The sequence below is a fragment of the Saccopteryx bilineata genome, chromosome 2 (assembly GCF_036850765.1).
Source record: "Saccopteryx bilineata isolate mSacBil1 chromosome 2, mSacBil1_pri_phased_curated, whole genome shotgun sequence".
NCBI classification, from domain to species: domain Eukaryota; kingdom Metazoa; phylum Chordata; class Mammalia; order Chiroptera; family Emballonuridae; genus Saccopteryx; species Saccopteryx bilineata.
In genome coordinates, this window is record NC_089491.1 from 172,988,586 (window position 1) to 173,015,534 (window position 26,949).

The 26,949-nt window shown below is 52.4% G+C and overlaps 1 protein-coding gene across 3 annotated transcripts; it reads left to right on the forward strand.

Moving 5' to 3' along the window:
• The first annotated feature begins 6 nt into the window (after positions 1 to 6).
• Positions 7 to 26,411, forward strand: RARG (retinoic acid receptor gamma). Of its 3 annotated transcripts, XM_066258620.1 has the most exons (10): positions 7 to 251; positions 961 to 1,027; positions 7,562 to 7,897; positions 19,373 to 19,521; positions 19,772 to 19,913; positions 20,572 to 20,732; positions 20,935 to 21,111; positions 22,399 to 22,603; positions 23,058 to 23,216; positions 25,128 to 26,411. In XM_066258620.1, the coding sequence occupies exons 3-10, from the start codon at positions 7,714 to 7,716 to the stop codon at positions 25,325 to 25,327; spliced, it is 1,377 nt and encodes a 458-aa protein (XP_066114717.1). In that variant the 5' UTR covers positions 7 to 251; positions 961 to 1,027; positions 7,562 to 7,713; the 3' UTR covers positions 25,328 to 26,411. The 3 variants fall into 3 exon arrangements, with proteins under 3 accessions (XP_066114717.1, XP_066114716.1, XP_066114715.1); XM_066258619.1 differs by lacking the exon at positions 961 to 1,027; XM_066258618.1 differs by lacking the exons at positions 7 to 251; positions 961 to 1,027; positions 7,562 to 7,897 and adding an exon at positions 14,207 to 14,597.
• Positions 26,412 to 26,949: the final 538 nt, after the last annotated feature.

The window sequence follows — 26,949 nt, forward strand, 5'->3', positions numbered from 1 at the left end:
ATTTTCCGTGTCCCCGCCTGCAGAGTCAGTGTGCGGTTTGGGAGAAAATGTGTCGGATATTTTGGGGCGGTCACGTGGGCGGGCGGGCTCCGAGAGGCCCCGGGACAGTCCCAGCCTAGAGCCAGTGACCCCCCAAAAGCCCCCCCTCCATTACTGCAAGCCTCTGACACTGCGACGCTCCAACCCCGCGACCTCCCGACGCCGGGACCTCGGGGTTCCGCGGCCTCCCTTCCTCCTCCCCTCCCCTCCAGGTGAGTCAGTCGGGGGAACAGGATCGCCGGTCCAGGACGCCTGGTTTCTCCAGTGAGGTGGGCTGGGGGCGGGGGTGCCGAGAAGCGATGCTGGCTCCGTCCCTTCCAAGACCGGTCAGGCTGTCAGAAAGGTTTGAGGGGGGCCTTCTGCCCGGACTTGGGGGTCAGCCCTGATGTGGGAAGGGAATGGGGAAGATCTGAGACAAGCTGGACTGGGCTGGGCTTTATCGACCCTTCATCTCGGTGATTAGCGGGGACAGCATTTGGGGAAGTCTTCAGCCAGGGAGCTTCTAGTCTACTTTGTGTTTGGGGTGTGAGGGAAGACAGTGTTCCCTCCTGTGGGGAAAGACCTCTGCCTGCCCTCCCTAAGGCTTCCCCTGGGGAGTCTGAGGAGTGAATTTTTGGTCCAAGCTGCTTCTTCCCTAGTGGAATGGCACAAGTTAGACATCAGCAGGGCAGGGAAAGGATCTCCACCACGTAAGTGGATAGGATAGGGTGTGTGTAGTTTCGTTGAACCACAGTTCAGGATTCCCTCTCTCATTTCCCCAGCCCTCAGTGTAAGTCTTGAGTCCCTCCAGCTAAGGTGAGGGGTTTCTTGAACGTATTCTTTAGGAGAGCTCAAATGGAACAAAGAAATAAGAGGAAGGCTGGGGCAGACACCCAGGAGTCTTAGTCCAGAGCCCCATTGACGCTGCTTCTCTGTTTTCAGCAGTTACAGCCCAGTCCCCTCAAACTGACCCAGTATGTAGAAGGGAAATTCTTCAGTTGGCCAGAGGGTAAGAATGTGCATGGTTGGGAGTGGGGGAAACAGAGGGGCCAGAGGAGGAGGTGTATATAAGGCAAGAAGCTGAGATGACTGCCCCTTCAGAGCGCATGTCCAGGTAGTTGCAATCCTAGTCCTCAAGTCTGAGACTCCTGCCCTTATCGTCACTCCTTAGATGCTGAGTTGGGGTTGAGGACCACAGACAGTGTCCCATAACACACACACTGTGGCTTACAGCCTGGTAGGCAGCACAGGGCACACCCCCCCACCCGTCACACCCCCACCCCTGGCTCAGAAAGCCACCTAACTGGCACCTCCAGTTCCCCCTTCTGCCCCACCCAGTCCGTGCCCTCCATTGCCCACACACATTCCACTGGCATTGCCTGCCTGCCTGCCTGCTTGCCTCCTGGGCACTGCCCCTCCCTGGGGCCAGTGGGGTGGAAGGAGGACACCTGGGGATGAGAGGTGGAGATTCAAGGGTCTGGACACCCCAAGGGTGGCACAAAGCCATGGAAACCCAAACCACTGCTGCCTCCTAGGGAGAAGGCTGGGGGCCCAGGCTAGAGCAGAGGATGCCCGGGTTCTCCGCCCAGGCTGGGGATGGGGTCATGGAAAAAGGTGGTCGTGTTTATACAGAGGGGAGGGGGGCAGTGGATGGAGAGCAACTGACAAGAGCAGCTTTGTTCCAGGCTCTGGAGCCGGTAAGGCAGCAGGGAGACGCTCCCCCCCTTCATCCGGCAGCCCCCTTCATCTATGCCCTCCCCTCAACTCCACCTCAGCTCTAAGAGAAGCAGCTTTGTATGGTTCCCCTTCCGCTAGTCATCCTCACCTCTGTCTGAGGTGGCATCTTGGGAGGACAGAAGTGTTCTCTCCTTTCTACAAGTCCCCCAAAGAACGAAGGCATCTGGGTCCCTAGCTTAAGATTTCCTTTTACTCTCTGTACCACTGTCTCCCATTCTTTGGCCCCTTCCTCCACCCCAGCCTTAAGACCCTTCCCTTCCATTCTAAGGCAGAGAAACCAAGGCTCAGAAATGGAATGAATCTCTGTCCCTTTCTTGTCTTCCCTTGACTCTCAAGTCCGTTCTCTGAGGCAAAACAGAAGGAAGGCCAGGTAAAGCTGGGCTGTTTTTCACTCCTTATAGCTTCTTTCTTCAGTAAGGACCAGAAGTCAGAGGTATCCCTCTTTGGGGACCCCCCCTCAAGTCCTCCTGCCCCACCCTCAGGTCTCTGTTTACCAACTGCAGGTGAGAAGCAGATATGAGGCCTGGAGCACAGAGCATGTCCCCATTCTAAGTCTGAGTGAGGAAGATGGGGTTGGGGGGGGGGGCTCTGGTAGCTTTTCACCCTTGACATTAGAGAGGTTAATCCATCTGGAATGTGACCCAGCCTGTTGAGCTATGGCCCAGGGGCCTCAGGGGCCCCGGACTCCTGGCTCTACTTTGGATTTAACCAGGGACAAGGATTTCTGGGAATAGGGGAAGGAGGAGGAGAGAGACCCTGGGGGCTTGGAGCTTAGACTTTTAAAGCCTGGGGAAACACTGGGCTGAAGAGTCTAAGGCTGCTGGGGATATGGATCTTACTTAGTAAGGGGCAGGGGCTGCTTCATGCATTGGGACTGAGTGAAGAATGGTGGTGTTGGGGTCTGAGATCCTGTAACCTCCATGACAATTTACCCTCAGGAGCTTGAAGGCCAAGGGAGTTGAGAGATAGAAAAGAAAAAGAGAGGGGGGGAAGAAAAAAATAAAAGAAGAAAGAAAGGAAGGAAGGAAGGAAGGGAAAGAGAGAAAGAAGGAAAGAAAGAAAGGAGAGAAAGAAAGAGAGGAAGGAAGAAAGGAAAGAAAAAGGAAGGAAAGAGAAAGAAAGAGGAGAGAGAGAGAAAGAAAAGAAGAAAGGAAGGAAGGGAGAAAAAAAGAAAGAAGAAATAAAGAAGAGAGAGAAAGAAAGAAGAAAAAGGAAGGAGGGAGGGAGGGAGGAAAGAAAGAAGGAAGGAAGGAAGGAAGGAAGGAAGGAAGAAAGGAAGGAAGGAAGGAAGAAAACAGATATACACAGACTGAGATTTTTTTTTTTTTTAATTTTATTTATTCATTTTTAGAGAGGAGAAAGAGAGGGAGAGAGAGAAACAGAGAGAGAGAAAGGGGGAGGAGCTGGAAGCATCAACTCCCATATGTGCCTTGACCAGGCAAGCCCGGGGTTTTGAACCGGCGACCTCAGCATTTCCAGGTCGATGCTTTATCCACTGCGCCACCACAGGTCAGGCCACAGACTGAGATTTTTAAAAAAATTATTATTGATTTTAGAGAGAGGAAGAGAAACGGAGAAAATACAGTGATTTGTTGTTCTATTTACTTATACATTAATTCAGTGGTCCCCAACCTTTTTGGGGCCATGGACCGATTTAATTTCAGAAAATATTTTCACCTAAAGGGTGGGATGAATAAATGTATGACCTGACCGAGACAAGCGTCAAGAGTGAGTCTTAGCCTGACCTGTGGTGGCGCAGTGGATAAAGCGTCGACCTGGAAATGCTGAGGTCGCCGGTTCGAAACCCTGGGCTTGCCTGGTCAAGGCACATATGGGAGTTGATGCTTCCAGCTCCTCCTCCCTTCTCTCTCTCTCCCTCTCTCTCTTCTCTCTAAAATGAATAAATAAATAAATAAAAATTAAAAATTAAGAGTGAGTCTTAGACGGATGTAACAGAGGAAACCTGGTCATTTTTTAAAAAATAAAACATCGAAAAAATAAATAAATAAAACATCATTCAGACTTAAATATAAATAAAACAGCCTGACCAGGCGTCGGACTGGGATGCTGAGGACCCAGGTTCGAGACCCCGAAGTCACCAGCTTGAGCGCGGGCTCATCTGGTTTGAACAAAAGCTCACCAGCTTGGACCCAAGGTTGCCGGCTCAAGCAAGGGGTTACTCGGTCTGCTGAAGGCCCGCAGTCAAGGCACATATGAGAAGGCAACCAATAAACAACTAAGGTGTCTCAATGCGCAACGAAAAACTAATGATTGATGCTTCTCATCTCTCCGTTCCTGTCTGTCCCTGTCTATCCCTCACTCTGACTCTCTCTGTCTCTGTAAAAAAATAAATTAAAAAAAATATATATATAGGCCCTGGCCGGTTGGCTCAGCGGTAGAGCGTCGGCCTGGCGTGCGGGGGACCCAGGTTCGATTCCCGGCCAGGGCACACAGGAGAAGCACCCATCTGCTTCTCCACCCCCACCCCCTCCTTCCTCTCTGTCTCTCTCTTCCCCTCCCGCAGCCAAGGCTCCATTGGAGCAAAGATGGCCCGGGCGCTGGGGATGGCTCCTTGGCCTCTGCCCCAGGCGCTAGGGGCAGAGCATCGCCCCCTGGTGGGCAGAGCGTCGCCCCTGGTGGGCGTGCCGGGTGGATCCTGGTCGGGCGCATGCGGGAGTCTGTCTGACTGTCTCTCCCCGTTTCTAGCTTCAGAAAAAAAAAAAAAGAAAGAAAAAAAATATATAAATAAAACAGAAATAATGTAAGTTATTTATTCTTTCTCTGCGGACCGGTACCAAATGGCCCACGGATTGGTACCAGTCCGTGGCCTGGGGGTTGGGGACAACTGCATTAATTGGTTGATTCTTGTATGTGCCCTGAGCAGGGATCAAACCTGAAACCTTGGTGTATTAGAATGACACTCTAACCAACTGAGCTATCCGCCCAGGGCCAGACTGAGAGATAAAAACCCTAGAAGGAAAGAGATGCAGAAACACCCATCACCTACCTCAGGGCCTGCCCACTGTATGGTTTCTAGGTATTTCACTTTCTCTTGGTCGTTCTCCACCCTTTTCCATCTCAGTCCATTATGATTCTGGCTCGTAGAGGAGGTACCCAGGCTGGAGAAGCTTTCCCTTGTCAGAGCATCAGGAGAAGAACTACCTACCTAGCCTTAGGATTCTCATTTCCTCTTTTCCTTTTTCTCCTCCCCCTTCCCTGATCTCAAGTTAAAAATCTCAAGGGTAGGTAGGACTCTGGCTGAATATCTCAGTTGGTTAGAGCATCATCTTGATATGATCTCTCTCTCTCTTCTCTCTAATATCAATACATAATTTTTTTTAAAACCTCAGGGATGGGGGGCAGGTTACATTTGAAGAGGGGAGGATTCAGGGAGGACTTCTTTGAAGCAGAGGGCTCAGAGAAAAGAGAGAAAAGGAGATGTAGAAGCAAAGTAAGCTGAGAATGAGAAGAGGAGCTCTCTGGCATCATACCTGGTCCACAGTGGGGCTTCCATCAACAATACTGGGTTTGAGCCTGACCAGGTGGTGGCACAATGGATAGAGCATCAGCCTGGGATGCAAAGGACCCAGGTTCCAAACCCCGAGGTCACTGGCTTGAGCATGGTCTCATCCAGCTTGACCGTGGGCTCACCAGTTTGAGACTGGGGTTGCTGGCTTGAGCATGGGATCATAGACAAGACCCCATGATTGCTGACCTGAGCCCTTAGGTCTCTGGCTTGAAGCCCAAGGTTGCTGGCTTGAGCAGGGGGTCACTGGCTCAGCTAGAACCCCCAGGCAAGGCACATATGAGAAAGCAATCAATGAACAACTAAGGTGCTGCAACAAAGAATTGATGCTTCTCATCTCTCTCCCTTCCTGTTTGTCTGTCCCTCTCTCTGTCTCTCCTGCAAAAGCAAACAAAACAAAACAAAAAACAAGGCCCTGGCCGGTTGGCTCAGTGGTAGAGCGTCAGTCTGGCGTGCGGAGGTCCTGGGTTCGATTCCTGGCCAGGGCACACAGGAGAAGTGCCCATCTGCTTCTCCACCCCTCCCCCTCTCTTTCCTCTCTGTCTCTCTCTTCCCCTCCCGCAGCCGAGGCTCCATTGGAGCAAAGATGGCCCGGGCGGGCGCCGAGGATGGCTTTGTGGCCTCTGCCTCAGGTGCTAGACTGGCTCTGGTTGCAACAGAGCGACCCCCCAGATGGGCAGAGCATCCCCCCCTGGTGAGCATGCCGGGTGGATCCCAGTCGGGCGCATGCCAGAGTCTGTCTGACTGCCTCCCCATTTCCAGTTTCAGAAAAATGCAAAAAAAACCCCACACAAACAAACAACAACAAAAAAACAAAACAAAAAAACAATAGTGGGTTTGAAAGAGAGTGTGCAAGATGCCAGGAAGTGAAGGATAACTGGAGACTGAGAAAGAATTGGGAGGAAAAACTGGAAGAGGGAGTATTGAGGAAGTTAGAGAAGGAAGTGCTAATTAAAAGAGAGGTATGGCCTGAGTAGGCAGTGGCGCAGTGGATAGAGCGTCGGACTGGGATGCCGAGGACCCAGGTTTGAGACCCCGAGGTCGCCAGCTTGAGCATGGGCTCATCTGATTTGAGCAGAACTCACTGGCTTGGACCCAAAGTCGCTGGCTCAAGCAAGGGGTTACTCAGTCTGCTGAAGGCCCACGGTCAAGGCACATATGAGAAAGCAATCAATGAACAACTAAAGTGTCACAATGAAAAACTGATTATTGATGCTTCTCATCTCTCTCCGTCCTGTCTGTCCCTATCTATCCCTCTCTCTGACTCTCTCTCTGTCTCTGAATAAAAAATTAAAAAATAAATAAATAAATAAATAATTTTAAAAAAGAGAGGTATAGAGGAAGAGAAGATACAAAGTCAAATAACATGAGACACTCATATTGATATATCAAGTCTGTGTGCCCTATATTCTTCTTTTTTTTAAAAAAATATTTATTGATAGCTGTTTTACTTTAGTTGTTCATTGATTACTTGTCTTCTGTGCCTTGACTGGGGCGAGGCGGGGTGGGGTAGGGGGGCAGTATACTCCAGCAAGCTCAGGATTTTGAACTGGCGACCTCAGCGTTCCAGGTCAACATTCTATCCACTGTGCCACCACAGGCCAGGCAATTCTAAGCACTTTACACATGTTAAACCCTCACAACTTTATGAAGTAGGCCCTATTATGATTCCCAATTGACAAATGAGGAAACTGAGGCACAGAGAGATTAAATTACCCACCCAAGGTCTTGCAGCTCAGCTAGCAGTGGGGATCAATTTCAGGTTGTCTGGCTACAGAGCCCATGTTCCTAACCATTGCACTATACTCTCCAGAGAGATATAGGGCCTCAAAGTTACAATAGATGTTTGCCTTCTCCAGAAAGGTAGAGAGTTTGAGTCTTGACCATACCACTTACAGCCATGTGACCTTAAGCCAATCATTCAACATCAGTTTTCTTATCTATGAAATGGGAATCATAATTCTTCACAGGATTGATGTGAGGGTTAGAGTAAGTTTCTAGCCCAGTTGTGGTGCTTAATAGTCACATCTCAGCTAAGTAGTCTTCTTTGCCAAGAGTCCTAAGATACTCCTTCACCTTGGAAACTCAGTTTACCCTTCCCTGGAGAGTTTCTCTGAGCCTGCCTAAGCATCTGCCCTGCCTCCTCTCCCGAGAGCCATGAGCCAAGTTAGTACAAACTCTAGCGGCACAGAGGGAAAAGACTTCAACTGAGAGAGGGCCATGGACTTGGAATGTCAGTAATCATTCTCTTATCCCTCCTTTTCTTCTCTTTCTCCCTAGGACTCCTGGAAACCCATCCAGCAGTCCAGGAAAGGCTGGCACGGAGCCTCCCAGGCCCTTTCGACAGTGGGCATGGGCGGGGGCTGTGGTTGAAGACTTCCCCCCGCCCATTGCAGACCCCAGGAGAGTTAGCCTCCCACACTGCAGCTACCATGGCCACCAATAAGGAGCGACTCTTTGCCACTGGTGCCCTGGGGCCTGGATCTGGCTACCCAGGAGCTGGCTTCCCCTTCGCCTTCCCAGGGGCACTCAGGGGGTCTCCACCTTTCGAGATGCTGAGCCCTACCTTCCGGGGCCTGGGCCAGCCTGACCTCCCCAAGGAGATGGCCTCTCTGTGTGAGTCTCATGGATATTGGGGATGAGGGAAAGTGGAAACAGGACATTTGGAGGGTGGGTGATATAGAAAATTGGCATCCTAGTTATGAAGGCAGGCAGGGATGGGAGTTTGATCTAATGGAGTAGCTGACAGGGGTGGCTAGAAGCGGGCTTGGATATGGAGCAAATGAAGGTGTTTGCCAATAAGAGTACTCCTGCCCAAATAGGATGGGAAAGTAGCATGCCTAAAATTTGGAGGGGTCTAACATTGCCTCCTGATTGAATCAACTAGGAGAGAACACCTTTGTATGTGCAGCCAAGGGGAGTTCTGAAGTTTGAAGCTGGTACCCACATGTAGTAGAATGGTATGGGGAGCCAGCTGGGAAGTAGAGGAGTCCGGGAGGCTAGTCAGCTAACTGTGATCAAGAGGTGAAATTGTTCTGAATTAAGGGATGCTGCAAAAAAAAGGAATGGAATCTAATGCAAGGTTCCCAAAGATGTGTGGGGTCAGGAAACTTTCCTGTTAGTTCTGGAAAGGGTGGAAACAGTCACAAAGAAGGTGCTTCTTCACGAGAAGTAATCCAGGGAGGTGGAGGGGTTGTTCCAGGCGAGTCCTGTCTTTCAGCTACGTGGGTTCTGGACTCCTCCCCTCCCTTTGGGTCTGGCTCAGTGCCCACTGCTGTGCAGATCCCTACTTGTCCCTCAGACTTGCCCTCTTTGAGTTAAGCCTTTCAGTGCTGACAACTGGCAAGTTAGTCCTCTCCCTTTCCCCTTAGATCCCCTCTCCTCCCACTTGACTTGGTAGTTGTTCTTCCTGACCAGGTCATTATAGGAGTGGATGTCCTTGAGTTGCAAAGCTGGGTTGCTGAACTCTGTGGGTTCTAGGGCCAGTGTGTGAGCTGGTGTAGAGAAGGCCTCACCTGGAAAGAAGGGGAGGTGATGAAAGGAGAGACAGAGACAGAAACAGAGACAAGAGGAAAAGACAAAAAAAGAAAAATATATCCTTTATAGCTCCACAAGTTTTGCAGAAAAAGGGCCATGTCTTTGGGTGGGGGCAATTGGAAGGTGTGTGTATGTGTAAAGGGGTGACTAGACAGAGCTGGCAGCTCTACTGGAAAGAGTGTGCTCATCTGGAAAAGGTGTGTGTGTGTGCATGTGTATGTGTGTGTGTAAAGACCATATACAGTTGCGTGTGCACAGCATGTCCCTCAGACTGCTCAGATACAGAATTCCAGTGTGTGCAACAAAGAGTCAGTGTGAGGAATGGGGCGGGATTTAATAGGGCTGCTGACGGTGTGTCTGGTGTTTGGTGAGGCCTGCTGGTGGCAAGTCTGTAGTCTAACAGGGGTTATTTGGGTGTTATGCAGGTGAACAAGAGAGCACAAAGCTCCCCTTTTTGGAAACCTCAGCTGGACTTCCCCTGCCTCATTTACAGCCCATGAATCTGTCCAGGGCCTGGGGAGGTAGGGAAGGAACCACCCTTCCCACGTGAATGTATTTCTTTCTTTTTTTTTTTCCCACATGAATGTATTTCTTACAGAGAGCCATACAACTCAATCCCTTGGGACTTGATTTTCTCAGGTTCTGGGAGAGGCAACTAAGGAAGCAGGACTAAGGAGAGAGAGGAGAAACAGATTGGTAGTGGGGAGAATGCTGAGAGTTAGCCAATCTCCAGTGAAGCTGTTGTGCCCCTGTGCCCTGGACACATTAAGATCAAGGTCAAGGCTCAAAGTGAGGTGAATGTAGAGGACAGAATCAGACTGGACTCTATCCCCAAAGGCTGCCCTGAGGAAGGGGGGTGGGGTGGGTGGGTTGAAAGGAAAAATCCAAGGGAGGAGCCAGAATCAAGGCTGGTAGCTTAGGAGGGTGTGGCTGGCAGCAGGGAACAGGCCTGGGCAGAGAGGCAGTGGTAGGGTGGGGAGGAGGTGAAGGCTTGGGTTCAGACAGCTTGAATGGGAATCGGGTATGCATCACCTAGGGTAAATGGGAGGGTGGCAGAGGGGAAGGGAAGGGATCTTAGAGAGATCCCACAGTGGGAGATTAGCCGAAGGATGAGAGTGTGGTCTGTTATTTCTCTTACCTGGTGGCCCTTATTGGCCATCTAATGGAAGGGGACTGGAGGCTGAAGTCTGATGCCAAAACTATATTCACCTTGAGTCTGTGTCCGTTTACTCCCTCTTAGTCTATGGGGGCAGGGTGGTCTATGACATAGTCTGGGACTTCTCCCTGGGGCTGGCCCTGGATCCTATGATTGGTCCCTAACACCTTGGAGACATATTGTTGATAAGAGAAGTCTTGTCCCACCTCTTGGGGTTCTCCAGAGGCCTGAGTGAGGGAGGTAGGCATCTCAGAACCCTGTGGGGCAGGAGGGTAGAGGGAAGGGGAGCATGTGCTGCCAAGGCAAGCACGGGCCTGTGTGCATGGGAAAGCAGAGGGGGGGGTGCTTGCTCACACTGTGCATGAAACCCTGGTGTCTGTGTCCCCCCTGGTGTGTTGTATGTTTGCTTTTTCAAGACTACAGGGAACAGAGTATGAAAGGAGGGAAGGGAAGCCTTGCCCTCCTCCACCTCTTGACTTGAAAGCTGTAGTTCTAAAGACCTAGCCTTGTTTGTCCTCTGAATTTAGTGTCAGTGTCCTTGGGGTAAGGAACCTGTACTGAACCACAACCACACTCTGTCACATGGAGAAACTGAGGGCAGGTTGACACAGGAAGTAATATAGTTCTACTTTTTTTTTTTTTTTTTTTATTGATTTTTAGAGAGAGGGGAGAGAGAGAGAAGGGGGAGGAGCAGGAAGCATCAACTCCCATATGTGCCTTGACCAGGCAAGCCCAGGGTTTCGAACCGGCAACCTCAGTGTTCCAGATCGACGCTTTATCCCACTGCGCCACCACAGGTCAGGCCAATATAGTTCTACTTAAAATAAACTGAAAAAGAGAGACTCAGAGACCTAAGCCAGATGAGAGAGAACTACATAGGCCAAAAGGTGCAGACACAGGGAGAACCCAGATGCTGGGAGAGAAAAGGAGAACAAGCAGGCAGATAAGGGTGGCAAGCAGGAGGCAGCTAGGCCTCCTCCAGGAAAAAACCCCAACTGACTGCCTCTGTCCCCGCCCCTCCTAGTCTCTCCTGCTCAGGCTCAGGCTCCAGCTCCAGGCCCGACACAAATGAGGCTTTGATTGCAACAGGAAACCTCGGGGGGGGGGGGGGGGGCTGGGCAAGCTGCCGCCACTGGGGCCCAGGCTGCACCCCCCTCTCCTGGCCCCCTACCCAGTCCCAGCCCCCATCCTGCCAGCACTCCTCACATCCGTGCTTTGAGCCTCGTTCCTCATTCACACCTCTAATCCCCCCACTCTTCTGCAGCTCCCTCCTCCAGAGACTCCACCCATTGCCCTCCAGGTGGGACTCCTAAATTAGGACTTATCCTTGGAGATAGGACATCTTTGCTTTGAGAGGGTGTTCAGTTTTTTGAGGAAAGGTTTTGGAAGAAAAGGTGAATTTAGCATGAGGAATTTAGAGCCAGTTATCCTCAAGCCCCATTCCAGAAGGTGGCAGGAGCCTGGAAAAGAGGGGTGCATAAGGAGTAGCTGTCCCTCCTTCCACAGTCCCTCATCGGCCAAACTCATGCTTACAGAGGTGGTAGGGGCTCTGAGGGGTGACCATGCAAGACTCTGTGTGCTAATGGCCTGGTTAGTGGTGGAGGGGTGTCCTTCTCTTTGCCTCTTGGGCCATGCCTTTGTGGAGCTCTAGCTGGGAGGGATGCTTCATTGTGGTGGTGGGGAACACAGGGAAGGGGGTGAGTCAGGCAGCAGCCCCCCCCCCTACTCCCACCAGGCTGGTGTAGAACATCTGTTTCCCATGAAATGCTAGAAGGCTAATGGGCCTAATTGCTGCAATAAGGGCTGGGGAGACTTTGGGGAAAAGAGGGGACACTAGATTCCCCTATTCTCTTACCTTTTCCTTAAGGCCATACTAAGACTGTCTAGAATGGGGATTGGGGTTGATGGGAAGGGTGGGTCTAACACCATAATGCCTGGTCCCTTATAAGACCCCTTCTTCCTGCAATGTCTGGGAAGCACACACTGATGGGGTGATGAGGAGTGGGGTGCATCTGGTGAAGAGAAAGGGGGGCTATTCAGGACTCATGACTTCCTGGAGCCCTCCCCCCCTCCTTCTGTGCCCCACTCCCACACCCCCTCTCTGTGGCCTGGCCATTTCTGGTTCTAATTACCAACCAGGCAGGCCTGACTTAATTGGGACCTTTCAGATTTCGGAGGGGGAAGGGTGGGTGGGTGGGGACTGACAGCCTGGAATTGACTAATCAGGGATCTTTTCTCCTTGTTTTTGAGGTACTCCTCATTTTGCACTTAATTGATTTTTTTTTCTTTTTGGTGGGGGGCACTGGCCAGATTCTGATTCAGAAATCCCTTTTTTTCTTTTTTGGTGCAGGCATGGCTGGATTAGAAATGAGGTACTTGGGGTTGAGGGCAAGAGCAGGGAGCTCACGCTGGGTTGGAAAAAGCACTGCATGACTTTTCATCCCTGCTTCAAGTCTTGGAGCCAGCCCTGCCACCCCGCACCCCCTCATCTGCAAGCCCGGCCCTCCTTCCTGGCCCTGCCCCCCACCTCGTCGGTCCCCGGCAGCCACCTGGGCTTTTGCTCCGCTCCTGTTTTCCCTTCCCTCGCCTAGTCTGGCACTCCTTCCTGCTCTTTATTCTTATAAACTGGCACCCCACTCCTGCAGCACCCTAGTGCACCCCCCCACCCAAATACAACAGATTCTTAGAAAAGTGCGCCCCGCCCTGGCCTAGCCACAGCCGCCAGGCGGGGAAGGGATCGGGCCAGCCGCTCCCGCTTCCACGGCGCTACCCGTGTGAGCAGCGCTGACAGTTCCGGCTGGGTCGGACCGCTGGCCGGCCGGGCGGGCCGCGGGCGAGGCGCGGAGGAGGGGGTGGTTTCCGGGAGTCGCTGCGGCTGGCGCTGTCCCGGGGCCAGGGTTCCCATTCGGCAAGGCCCAGCGAGGGCAAACTCTTGACGTGGCCAAGTCTCCGCCCCCTCACCCCCTTCTACGCCGGGCGAGAGCTCACAGTGCTCTGCAGGGGCAACCGAGGGAACAGGCAGGGGCACTAAATGTGGCAAGCACTGAGGGGACAGGAGGCGATTATTGCCAATGTCGGCATAGTTAATGGCTATGAGAACAGTTATTGACCAGACTCGCAGTTATTGCCAAGAATGGCACTTGGCATTTTGGGGCAGTTGGCACACTAGAAACTGCGGTGAGGGGAGTTGATACTTAAGAGGGCAATTTCGTCTGAGGCGCTGCTGGCGCTCTAGAAACAGTTTGAGGTATTAGTTTTGTGCTCTAAAAGTAAAGCTAGGGTCGAGGAAGGGGCAGTGGAGGTGCTTAAGCGGTGTCCGTCGTAGGATGGGGCTTCGGAAACTTGGAGGGAGGCGGCCCAGGATGCCGCAGAGGGAGGACGGCCCAGGCTAGGAGGGGTAGGGCTACAGGCTGCGCTGGAGGGGGCGGGGGGACTCCGCAGCGGCGCAAGCGACTGCCTGGGCGGGGTGGGGCGGGGCCGGGTCAGGAGGAGGTGAGCGCGCCCGGCCACCCGCCCCGAGGGGGGTTCCCAGAGAGTTCACGGCGGGAGCGCGCTCCGGCCCTTCGACCGGGGGCGGGGGAGGACGGGAAGGAAGGAGGAGGCAGTGCACGCCCAGCCGCAGGAATGTACTGTTGGGCCCTGAAGCGCGCGCGCGCGCGGAGGAGAGGGTGGAGCTAGGCCTGGGAACTAGGGGGTGGAGGTAGTGCAGTTTCCCGGGCCCTGAAGAACTGCCGGGCGCCGGGAATCTCCATGTTCCCGGCTTCCAAGTCATCCTTGACACCGTAGCCTGTACTAACTTGTGTGAAAAAGGGAATGTTGTGGGAGGGGGGAAACTCAAAAGGAAATGCGTATGCTTGGTTCCTCCACTCCTACCCCCATCCCGACCAGGGCATGCGCCTAAGTGTAAATGCGTGCAGAGCCTCCGGTGTAGAGAATGCAAGTCAGGTGTGCTTGCACAAACGTGTGTGCATACATGATCTTATGTGCGTGCAGATATGAATGTGCACTATTGTATATTTGCAAATTGTGGTGCCTGCCAAGATAAATGCATGCACGGATGTGTGTCCAAGCAAGCGCGCCGCGGTGCGAGAGTGTATATGTGTATGTGTGTGCGCTCCACTCCCAGCTCTGCTCATCTTGGTGCCCGGCCCCTTTCGCTCTCCAAGCCCCACCCCCCACCCCTCCAGGCTTCGCTTTTACAAAAGGTCTCCCCAGTGTTAGCCGCCGGGACGCTCGGTGTGTGCCGCACCGCTGTTGAGGCGGCAGCCCCAGCTTTGCGCCCCGCCCAGTCCCTTTCCCCTGCTGGGGATCCCCCTCTTCCCCGCCCACCCTATACCCCTCATGCAGCCCATCGCCCTATGCTAGCCCTCCCCCTCCCCCTCCAGGAGCGGGGCGCCGCTGGGGGAGGAGGGGGTATCGGCCGCGGGTCCTTGGTGTTCCTAGCACCCAGCTTCCCTCCAAGCCGGGTCGCGATGTACGACTGCATGGAAACGTTTGCCACGGGTCCGCGACGGCTATACGGGGCTGTCGGGCCCGGGGCTGGCTTGCTGCGCAGAGCCACGGGCAGCTCCTGTTTCGCTGGACTTGAGTCTTTTGCCTGGCCGCGCTCCGCCAGTCTGCAATGTAGGTACCCGAGCCCGGGGGTGGGGTGTGGGGTGCAGAAGAGGCAGTGGTTCACTCTTTCCATGTGTAAAACGTGGAACTGGGGTGTAAGCGGAGATTCTGACTCTATGCGAGTGTGTAGTAAAGAGGTACTGGCCCTTTAAACGTGGGGTCCTCAGCGACTCCTTTGGGTGTGTGCAGTAGTGTTATGCGTGTGTGTGGTTTTTATGGTGGGTGTTCACTAGGACCTGTGGTTGATGCCACTACGAAGTTCCTGGGGATAGGGAGAGACCTAGGTGTGTTGGTACTTTTGTGCCCGCAGTTCCGTGGCTCTGGAGGGATATGGCACCCGGGACCATGCGTGGCGTTTGTAAAGTCCATGTGGGAAGTTGGGAGTGTAAAAAGTATTTGCAGAGCATGTGAATCCCAAGAGTGTGCAGCGCTTTGCCTGGACGGTGTGGGTCAAAGAGTCTCTCCACGCAGTGTCGCCCTCCGACAGCGCTGGCAGGTCCACATGGCCCTGTGTAGGGATGTTTGTGGCGTAAGGCTGGGAGGGCGTGTGCCCTTGCGTGGCTTGCAGGGGCGCCTTTAGAAAGTGCTGTGTTCGAGCGTGCATCTTGTGTGTTCTCTGAGCAGGGTGGAAGGAGTGGTGCACACACCGAGCGAAGGCTGGACTCTGGCATCCCCCTCCCCCACATTAAAAAGAAATGTTTAGAAATGTGTATAGAGTGTATGTAGAGAGATGACTTTTTCCTTTGACTCCAACACACACAACTTGAGTAGGAAGCGAAAAGTTTAGAGCTAAATCTGTGTTGGGGCGGGTGTGTGTGTAGGGTGGCCTGTAAGTGGCAAAGGCCGGGGGCGGTGGGTAGGAGTATGACTACTGGGTCCTCAGATACTCATTTTCCTTCTCTGTGAAATGGGAGATGCCAGGCCTGGGGCCCTGGAACCCCTTTCCAGGGAGGTAATAAAAAGCTGGGGACTGAGAGGCAGTAAAAATGAAGTCCAGATGAGAGGCGGCTTTGAAGCCTGGGCCCAAGTGCCTGGCGGGGGTGGGGTGTGGGGTGGAGCCGGGGATGGAGGGAACCTGGAACCCTCTCCCCCCAAATTTACTGGGGGGGTGGGACCGCACTCGAAGCCGGTGCGGACTCTGGGGGACGAGGGGTTTGAGGGCACGCTCGGAAGGGGTGGGCGGCGGCAGGCGCTGGGGGAGTGCGCCAGCGGGGTTACTGAACCCCCACCGACGCGCCTCGCTCCTTGGCACTACGCAGCGCTGTTTACGAGTTCGGCTTTTTTTTTTTTTTTTTTTTGTCTTTTAGTTCCAGGGAAGAACTGCTTAGATTTAACAACTGGGAGACTGAAAGAGGGAGGTGGCAACCAGGAGATTGTACTTTGGGGTGGGAAGGGGCAAGAATTAAATGTATGGCATTTAAAGGGCGGGGAAAGCATGGGACCATTGCTTCGCATCAAATCCTTGTCAATTTTTTTTTTTTATTATTATTCATTATAGAGAGGGGAGAGAGAGTGAGAGAAGGGGGGAGGAGCAGGAAGCATCAACTCCCATATGTGCCTTGACCAGGCAAGCCCAGGGTTTTGAACCGGCAACCTCAGCGTTTCCAGGTTGACGCTTTATCCACTGCACCACCACAGGTCAGGCCAATCCTTGTCAATTTTTAACCGTCCTCTCATTGCCCAATAGGATGCGGATTTGGGTTATGTTGGAAGGGGTGTTGAGTGGAGAAAATCACTCAGAAAGGGTTTCTGTGGGAGCTGGGCAGGGACCCTGGGTTTTTCAGGACCACAGAGACCACTTGCACTTGGCTGGCAGTACGTTTTCTCATTTAAATTTGGACCAATAATTTTGGCCTCTAGAATCTTGGTGGACTTCATGCCTACTCCACACTTTTAGAGAGAAAGTCATTTAGATCTGGGTCTCTAAACCAGGGAAGCAAAGAGGTTCTTTGAGGGAAGGGCCCCCTGGTGTGTTTGTGCGTGTTTGGTGGCTTTGGTGTCCTGGTGCTGCTTTGGCAGGCCTGGGTGTTTCTCTGGTGGCAGAGTCGCTCACTTGCATATGTGAAGTGGAATGCGGGTGTGTTTTGTGTCCACTTCCACAGGGTGGCTGGAGTTAGTGTGTCCTTATGCCACCTGTGTGTTCTGTGCCAAGGTCCAGTTGTAGCCAGGAGCCCATTGGTGATATAGGTGCTTCGGTGCCCTGTGTATTGTTGATGTGTGAGAGTGTGTGGCTCTCCAACGAGGTATGTGGCAGTTTGTGAGCTTGGGCTTCTCAGTCCTGGGCCTCGCAGCTGGGAGCGTTTACAGCCAGTTATAAAGAGTTTGTTTGAAGCTCCGCTCAGCCTAGCCAGGAATTTCCTCAATTTCAGCAATTTGGGCTTTAAAAGGAGAAAAACCCAAAGCCCACCACCTCCTCCCCAGTAGGGGCCCCAGCCTAGCCCAGGAGCAGCATCCCGATGGTGGGGGCTCAGCTGGGAAGGGGATCTGAGCTGAGTTGATCCAATTCACCTTCTTGCGCTCTTCGCCCACTGGGCTGTACTTTATTTTAAGGCTCAAGGGGTGAGGCTGTACCAGAGGAGTGCCAAGAAGGGGTGACAGTGCCACATCGATGGGGAAAGCTGTCCCTGGGCCTGTCTTCCTGCGGCCCCCAGTCTTATAATTGGCTGGCACTGCCCTGTGCCAGTCTGACCACACCCAAGCCCTTTTACAAGAGAGGAAATGAGGCAGTGTTCTGTGGGCTGGGAGGGTGTCAGCAGTTTGCACCACCCTGCACAGTGGCCTGTGGCAGCACTGGTGCCCTCAGAGGACACCAGGAGGGGTCCTGAAAAGCATTCCAACCCATCACCCATCTCTCAGCCCAGCCCCTCCTAGAGTCTCCCGCCCCTAGTCTGAATAGACTCCAAGTACCTTTCTTTCTTCCCCTCCTCTCTTACTCCTTTTTCATTGGGAACTCTCCCTCCAGCAGGATTCTTATGTTAATTGAGTGTCTGAGTGTGTTAAGGGGGTGGAAGGGCTTCCCTCTTGGGAAGTGGGGGTGGAGCTAGCCCAGACTTGCATCCTGGGCATTCCTTCTGCCCTTCTAGGGCATGGGATAGACTTCTGACCAGGTGGGCTGCAGCAGGTTAGAAGAAGGAAGGTGTTCATGAGGTGGGTGAGTGGCATACTCCTTAGGGAGGGTCTTAGGATTTTCTTGCATTGCTTGGGCCCTCCAGCTTTGGGCAACAGGTCCTATAGATTGAATAATTTATGGGTATTTCCAGCCTCTGAAGATCAACCACACGTCCAAAAAAAGTTTACTTATCAGCCGCTGAACAGACGATGTTCTCTCCACACACTGTGTGGCATGGGTCGAGACCCCTTTTGAGCTGTGATTAGGTATTTGTTGGGAAGTTTAGGAGTGAAGACACGGCTCAGAGAGAATCCAGAGATAGCTCCCCTCCCCCATCAGCCTTGTTTACCCAGCGTCACCTGACTTCTCCAGTTTGCTACACCCCCAACAGCTTCTAGACCTGAGAATCTGAGCAAATACCTCAGTCTATTTCCCCAACTTCTATAACTCTCTTCCAGGCTACTCAGATATAGTCAGAATACGTAAGTGACATGGCTCCACTGTCAACTGGCAGTGCAGTACTGGGCTGGTCACTCCCCTCTGGTGGCCTGTTGGGCAAACAAGTGTGTTAGTCTTGCTCACCTGTACTCTGCCTGATTGGTGCATGAGTATGGAGAAGTACTTTGTGTGTAGTCTATGTAAAGCTGCAGGTGCTTGCCCTCAGGGTGGCAGATTGTAGATTGTGGATTGCCTGCCGCCATTGGGAGGGGCCATTTTTTGCTATTGTTTGCTGGAGAAGCGCCCCCCACTTTTTGCTTGTGAGTCCTGAGAGAGAGAGAGAAAGAGAGAGAGAGAAGCAGTTTGCTTTGCCTGCTTACTTATCAGCTATTGCAAGACTCTAATAAACAGAATGACCCACCATCCTCTGGCTCCACAGTTCCTTTACTGTCTGCCTGGATCCAATGTGAACTTGCTTGACCACGGTCACTGGCCCTACATGGCCTTAGTTCCTTCAGGTGTAAAATAAGGTTGTTACATAGCCTCTAACCTACTTTCCTGATGCCTGTGTCCTGTTAGCTCCACTATCTCAGTGGTTTCTGGGGATAAGGATATTGGCAATTAGTTGACAGGCAGTGTGAGAGGGATAAGCTTAAGGACTATCTACCCTGTACTCTTGAGAGAAAATGAAGTCCTATTCTACCTACTAAGTATCTCAGCAGGTCATTTAGCTAGGTGCCAGCTATAGGTGACTTATAATAAGTGCCATTCACCCCCAGATCTGTTGCCTCATGAGGAGGAGCTCAGTAGGAGGTAGATTATCGGACAAGGATATATTGATGCGACTGAGTGACTAGAGAGTTCAGAGCCATGGGTCATAACCCCTTCACCTACCCACTTTATAGCTGGGAAGGCCCAGGGAAGCTAACTTCCAGGATAGCCTTGACCTGGATTTTGGAGAATTGAACTGTGTCATGTAAGCCTCTGCCTGGCATTATTTTGGGGGGAGATGATCAGAGTGTGGGAAGTACAGTAATCGCCGTTGTTTGGGGGTTTCTGGAAGTGTTTATTATGGCGCTATACATAGTTGTTGGGACTTTAAATCACTGTGGTGGTGATGGTGTTGTCACTGTTGAGCAGGAGGAAGTGGGAATGAGTATGTATGTATGATGAGGATACCTGGAGATCTGAAGGGATCTTATCCCCCAACCCTCATATCACACTGCTTCCCCCTCAGCGGTGGAGACACAGAGCACTAGCTCTGAGGAGATGGTGCCCAGCTCACCCTCACCCCCTCCACCTCCTCGGGTCTACAAGCCATGCTTCGTGTGCAATGACAAGTCCTCTGGCTACCACTATGGGGTCAGCTCTTGTGAAGGATGTAAGGTGTGTATATGGTGAAGGTGGTGGCGGTGGATGCATTGAGCCTCTGTAGTTGCCTGGTGATATCAGGGACCAGAGCAGAGGGGTGAGACACTGCATGAGAGTGGGCATCCCTCTGGAATGGGAGGGGGTGCTCTGCATTCCTGCATGTAGGTGGCAGATAGAGTGGGCCTGGGGCAACCTGCAAAGCCTATGAGAGGCTGGTACTCCCAGCATCCTGTTTCACTAACACTCTCCCCACCCCCAACTCCAGGGCTTCTTCCGACGCAGTATCCAAAAGAACATGGTGTACACATGCCACCGAGACAAAAACTGTATCATCAACAAGGTGACCCGGAATCGCTGCCAGTACTGTCGGCTACAAAAGTGCTTTGAAGTGGGCATGTCCAAGGAAGGTAGGCCCCTAGCCCTGGCCTGGGCAGGAGCACTCCTATCCTATCCTGTGTTTGTTACCCTCTTCTAATTCCCTCACCTCTGAGATCTAGCTTGCCCTAGGGTGTTGCTTCTCCCTAACCAGTGTTATTTGATTAGCTGCATTCACCCAGGAAGCTCTGCCCATTCTCCCCTCTCAGAGCTTAATTAACTCTTGAATAAATGGGGTTACCATCTCACATCCCCCTGTTTCATGGAGCAGTGAGGGGCTTTGCCAGTCCCCTATTCTTCTCCCAGGACTAAGCCTGAGGTGGATCTGGGGTGTCTCAACCCCCCCTCACCCCCCCCACCCCCACACCATTGTGCTGCCAAGGCTATAAGTGGATATCCTGCCGCCTGCATATCCTGCCCCCCACCTCAGCTCCTGCAGGGTGACAGGAAGGGCAGGATGGAGCTGAATGGCTTGGGGAAGGAGCTGTAGGCCCTGGGTGGGGCTGGGGAGAGCCAGCCTGGAAATGGGAGCTAATGTAGGAGGAGATAGGGAAACTGAGGTACTGACTAGGGTCCCAGAATGAATAGATGTGCATGATAAGGATGGAACACATTAAATTAGGGTGATAGGGGATATCCAGAGGGAGGTTCTGAGGGTCCTAACCCTCTCTTTGCACATCTACCCCTAAGCTGTTCGGAATGACCGGAACAAGAAAAAGAAAGAAGTGAAGGAAGAAGGGTCGCTTGACAGCTATGAGCTGAGCCCCCAATTAGAAGAGCTCATCACCAAGGTCAGCAAAGCCCATCAGGAGACCTTCCCCTCGCTCTGCCAGCTGGGCAAATACACCACGGTGAGGACTGGGCAGGGCCTCAGTGAGGGCAGGGGACTGACTGTTCATTTTGGGGAATGGACAGGCATTGAGCTGGAGGCCATGGTCTGGTGCTGAGGACAAGGAGGGTATCAGAATCCAGAGGAGAGAGCTTGGGGTATTGGCAAAGAAGACAGCTTGCAAGGCAGGTCTTAGCTTGAATTCTTATCTGTCCTCCCTGCAGAACTCCAGTGCAGACCACCGGGTACAGCTGGATCTGGGGCTGTGGGACAAGTTCAGTGAGCTGGCCACCAAGTGCATCATCAAGATTGTGGAGTTTGCCAAACGGCTGCCTGGCTTTACAGGGCTCAGCATTGCTGACCAGATCACTTTGCTCAAGGCTGCCTGCCTGGACATCCTGGTAAGTTAATAACCCTATGGCTACAGCCTGACTTTCATATGAGACCAAGGAGTTGGACCACACAAAGATTTTATGATTTTTCCCTCACCCCCTTCAATCTGGGGCTTCCCAGATCTCCTCTAAACTCCAGCCCTTTTTTACTTTTCTTATTTAAAAAAATTGATTGATTGATTTTTAGAGAGGAAAGGAGAGTGAGTGAGAGAGAGAGAGAGATACAGGAACATCGGATCTGTTCCTATATGTACCTTGATCAGGGATCAAACTGGCAACTTCTGTGCTTTGGGATGATGCTCTAACCAATGGAGCTATCCCGCCAGGGCTCTTTTTTTTTAGTGAGAGTAGGGGAGATATAGAGACAGGCTCCTGCATGAGTCTCAACCGGGATCCACCTGGCAACCCCCATCTAGGGCCAATGCTCTGCCCATCTAGTGCTGCTCACAACCGAGCTATTTTTAGTGCCTGAGGCAGAGGCTCCACAGAGCCATCCTTAGTGTCAGGGGTCAAAGTGCTTGAATCAATTGAGCCATGGCTGTGGGAGGATAAGAGAGAGAGGGAAGGAGGAGGAGTGAAGAAGCAGATGGTTGCCTCTCCTGTGTGCCCTGTCTGGGAATCGAACCCAGGACTTCCACACACCAGGTTCACATTCTTTCACTGAGCCAACCTGTCAGGGCCCAGCCCTTTTTGTCTTAACCCCTGCTCTTAAGACCTGATCCTAGACTTCTTGTTTTTTTTTTTGTTTGTTTGTTTGTTTTAACAGAGGCAGAGATAGACAGGGACAGACAGACAGGAATGGAGAGAGATGAGAAGCATCAATCATCAGTTTCTCGTTGCACATTGCGACTTCTTAGTTGTTCATTGACTGCTTTCTCACATGTGCCTTGACCGCGGGCCTTCAGCAGACCTAGTAACCCCCTGCTGGAGCCAGCGACCTTGGGTCCAAGCTGGTGAGCTCTTTGCTCAAGCCAGATGAGCCCATGCTCAAGCTGGCGACCTCGGGGTCTCGAACCTGGGTCCTTCCGCATCCCAGTCCGACGCTCTATCCACTGCGCCACCATCTGGTCAGGCCTGATCCTAGACTTCTGGACATCCTCCCTCCTGACTTCTCTTCCCTCTCCAAGCTTCAGATCCTACACATCTCTTTGCCTTTCTCCCTATGCCTGCTTCAGGTTGCCTTCCTTTTCCACCAAACCTCCTCACTTACCATGTGTACCTCATTCCCTCTTTGCCCTACCCCCATAGGTGCCCCTCTCTAGAGACAGCATTAACCTTCCCCTCGCCCACCTCTAGATGCTTCGGATCTGCACAAGGTACACCCCAGAGCAGGACACCATGACCTTTTCTGATGGGCTGACCCTGAACCGGACTCAGATGCACAACGCTGGCTTTGGACCCCTCACAGACCTTGTCTTTGCCTTTGCCGGTCAACTCCTGCCACTGGAGATGGATGACACAGAGACTGGGCTGCTCAGTGCCATCTGCCTCATCTGCGGAGGTGTGGGGGCGCCCCCTGGTGTTTTCTCTGATTCCTTTCCCACCACACCTCATACCTGATCTCTCACCAGGCTGGAGACCTCTGTTCCTACCCTTGAGATTGTTGTACTTGGCCCTATCCACAGACATCTTATATCCAGTGCAGGTTCCCCAAAGCCTGGAACATAGGACAAATTGGGGAAGAGCCAGGGGGACCTGGGGAGACCCCAGATTCTGGTGCTGAGATAAGTGTCTCGGCAGGAGTGGTTTGCCAGAGCAAGCCTCTTAGTGATGGGGAGAAGGTCAAGAGCCTGAAGCAGGGGAGATGACCTAGGTGGGGCTCAGGGATAATAGGTGAGGGGCTAATGGGACAAAGTTTGAGGCCTGGCGGCTCATAAGGCAGGGCCAGTTGGAAATCAAGCACTTGTCACTGTCCTCCCCACCTTTTCCTTTCTCCATTGTGCTTGATTTCATAGACCGCATGGACCTGGAGGAACCTGAAAAAGTGGACAAGCTACAGGAGCCACTGCTGGAAGCTCTGAGGCTATATGCCCGGCGGCGGCGGCCTAGCCAGCCCTACATGTTCCCAAGGATGCTCATGAAGATCACTGACCTCCGGGGCATCAGCACCAAGGGTTAGTCATTAGTGAGCCTCCCTTCTCTCTTCCCAGAAGTGCAGGTCTTCCAGGTCAGTTAGGTGGACAGGTAGAGACAGAAATAGAGTGCGTGAGCCTGACCTGTGGTGGCGCAGTGGATAAAGCATCGACCTGGAATGCTGAGGTCGCCGGTTCGAAACCCTGGGCTTGCCTGGTCAAGGCACATATGGGAGTTGATGCTTCCAGCTCCTCCCCCCTTCTCTCTCTCTCTCTTTCTCTCTCTCTCTCCCTCTCTCTCTCCTCTCTAAAATGAATAAATAAATTTAAAAAAAAATAAAAAAAAAAAAAATAGAGTGTGTGAGAACCAAGGAGCCTACGGTGGAATCTAGCTCTACCACATGCTGGTGGAGAGACTTTGGGAAAGTTCCTTTAATTTGTGTGCCTTGTTCTTCTGCATATAAACTGGGTTATACTTATACCTACCTTATTTGTTATCATGAGGTTTAAACAAGTAAATACACAATGGGCCCTGGCCGGTGGCTCAGTGGGTAGAGTGTCAGCCCAGCATTTGAACGTCCCAGGTTCGATCCCTGGTCAGAGCACACATGAGAAGTGACCATCTGCTACTCTTCTCCTCCCTCTCCCACTTCTCTCTCTTTTTCCCTCCTGCAGCCAGTGGCTCAGTTGGTCTGAGCGTCAGCCTCAGACGCTTGAGGATAGCTCAGTTGATTCAAGCATTGGCCCCAGACGGAGTTGCCAGGTGGATCTCAGTCAGCCACATGTCTCATGATTTCCCCTCCTTCTACTTAAAAAAAAAAAAAAGTTAATACACAGTGGGCTTCGAATTGTGCTGAATGAAACTTTCAGTTCCTCAGTGGCAGTAGCCACATTTCAAATATTCAGTAGCCACATGTGGCTACTCCTGTACTGGATAGAGCAGATATTTTCATCATTGCAGAAAGTTCTATTGGACCGTGCTGGTTTAGAAGGATACCTGGCAGAGTATTTTATTTTATTTTATTTTATTTTTTTAATTTTTTTTTTATTTATTCATTTTGAGAGGAGAGAGAGAGAGAGTGAGGGGGAAAGGGGGGAGGAGCAGGAAGCATCAACTCCCATATGTGCCTTAGACCAGGCAAGTGCAGGGTATTGAACTGGCGACCTCAACATTCCAGGTCAATGCTTTATCCACTGTGCCACCACAGGTCAGGCCTGGCAGAGTATTTTATAAGTAATAAATATTAATATAAGTGTTATGAAGAACAGATGTAGGAACAGCTGGTGAACTGTGGACAATAGAGGGTAGGATCCCTGGGGAAAGGGGCTAGAGGTTGGGCACAGCATGATCTTTGAGAAGACAGTCTGAAAGAATGGGATGAATGGTCAGCAGCTTGGCAGAAAACACAGGTAGAGGCTCCAGACAGAGGAGTGGTTCACAAGAACCCTAAATTAGGGAGAGGGTGAGATGGGACGGAGAGGTGGCAGGGCCTGTGCTGGGAGCCCCCTAGAGAAGAGTCATAGGGCAGTTAAGAGAGGTTAAAGAGTTGATTTCGCCAGACCAGGCGGTGGCACAGTGGACAGAGCGTCGGACTGGGATGCAGAGGACCCAGGTTTGAGACCCCGAGGTCGCCAGCTTGAGCACGGGCTCATCTGGTTTGAGCAAAAGCCCACCAGCTTGAACCCAAGGTCCCTGGCTCCAGCAAGGAGTTACTTGGTCTGCTGAAGGCCCACGGTCAAGGCACATATGAGAAAGCAATCAATGAACAACTAAGGTGTTGCATCGCGCAATGAAAAACTAATGATTGATGCTTCTCATCTCTCTCAGTTCCTGTCTGTCTGTCCCTGTCTATCCCTCTGACTCACTCACTGTCTCTGTAAAAAAAAAAAAAAAAAGTTGATTTCAAGGGGCATGTCCCTTTGCCCCCCTGAAACTCTATCCCTCCATTGCAGGAGCAGAAAGGGCCATTACCCTGAAAATGGAGATTCCAGGCCCGATGCCTCCCCTGATCCGAGAGATGCTGGAGAACCCTGAAATGTTTGAGGACGACTCCTCGCAGACTGGTCCCCACCCCAGGGCCTCTAGCGAGGATGAGGTTTTGGGGGGCCAGGGCAAAGCGGACTGTAGCCCCCAGTCTGACCAGGACCCCTGATTTCTCCTGCCATGGGGGTTGGGGCTCCAGGCAGCAGACTGACCATCTCCTAGACACCACGAGTGACTGGGGGAGGATGTGCTCTGCCCTCTCCCCACCCCTTCCAATGAGCTCCTTGTTTTTGCCAAAGTTTCTAGGGGTGCCTCTGTTCATCCCCTTACTACTCTAACTGGCTCCCTCTCCAGTCTTGGGGGCCTGTTCTACTCCCTCTAAGAGAGAGGGTAGATGGGTGAGCATTGGTTTGGACTCTAAAATCTCAGCACTACCCCTCAGACACCAGGGTCCAGGCTTCCCAGGGCAGGAGAAAGACCCTGCAATTCCACAGACCCTTCCTCTGCCAGGGCTTAGGCCTCTGGGAGCAAACAGGAACACTAGAGATCAAAAGGGAAGTGTAGAGGGAGGGCTGAGCCCACCCTCTCGCCCTTGCCCTCGGTGCCTTATGCCACGTAACGCACCTGCTGGGGGCATGCTACCCTCTGTACCATTCTTGTGCCAGGTCAGGGTAGGGCAGGCTGAGCCCTGCATTGCTGTGTGAGGCCGGAGGGTGAAAATGACAGAAGCAGGCCCATTCTGCACCTCTTTGCTTGGGCCCAAAGTTTACCTTGGGCCCTCCGTTATAAGCCCTTTCCCATCCTTGTCATGTGCCTTGGGCTCCCCCTGCCCCCCATCTCAGCCATCGGGGCAGGGACCCTCCTACACTACAGAGGGACCAGGGGATCCCTCTCCCCCTAGTGCCTTTCGCCCTGACCCCAGAGCAGCTTGGTCCAGAGAGAGGGGGGGGGTGCTGCTTAGCTGATCCTGCCCTGACCCAGAGGATGCCTCTATTTATTTATTAGCTTTTGTTTACACCCTGGACTTGACCCATTCCTCTTGGGGTCTTGGGAGGGGGAGCCCAGGACCCCTGTGACTCCTCCCTTCTTTCTCCAATTCCCAGTTTGTATTTAGCTGCCAAATAAGATTCCCACTGGCTCCCCTTTTCCTCCGGGGGGGTCAGGGTGCTGTCCCCTCCCCTCTGTTTACATCTCCCCTCCACCCCGCTGTATTGCATATTGCTGAGTTTTCTATTTTTGCAAAATAAAGTGATGGAAACTCATGGGATGTGGTTCCTTTGAGGAGGTGTCGGTGGGAGAAAGGACCAGCTGACCTGACGAGGGACTGGATGAGGAGGGGGAGCTCCTAATCTAATGAGTTTTGCAGCTTTCTCAGGGAAACCAAGGAAATAGGATATAATGTGCCTGGGTGAGAGGATGGACAGGGCACGGGGCCCATCCTGAGTGTCTGGGCCTCCCACGGCCACCAGTGTGGGTTGTTAGATCAGACCCTATGGACCTCTGGGAAGATTGGTATGGGCCTCAGGTCTTTAAGGTGTCCCCACCCACAGTTATTTATCTGTTTACCTCTGCCCTTCTCTGGAAAGGGTTCGTTATAAAGTTTCATTTCATTCTCATGAGGGTCTCTGGCCCCAGAAGAAAAGGCCCACAGTCTATATCTAAGTTACAGTGTTTGTTTTATACCAACCCCTTACTCCCTGAGCTCTCCCATCCCTCTGTCCCTTCTGACCCCACTCTTCACCCTGTGACCTCTATTCTGTCCTAATCTCTCTCCTTCCTCCTCCATGCTGT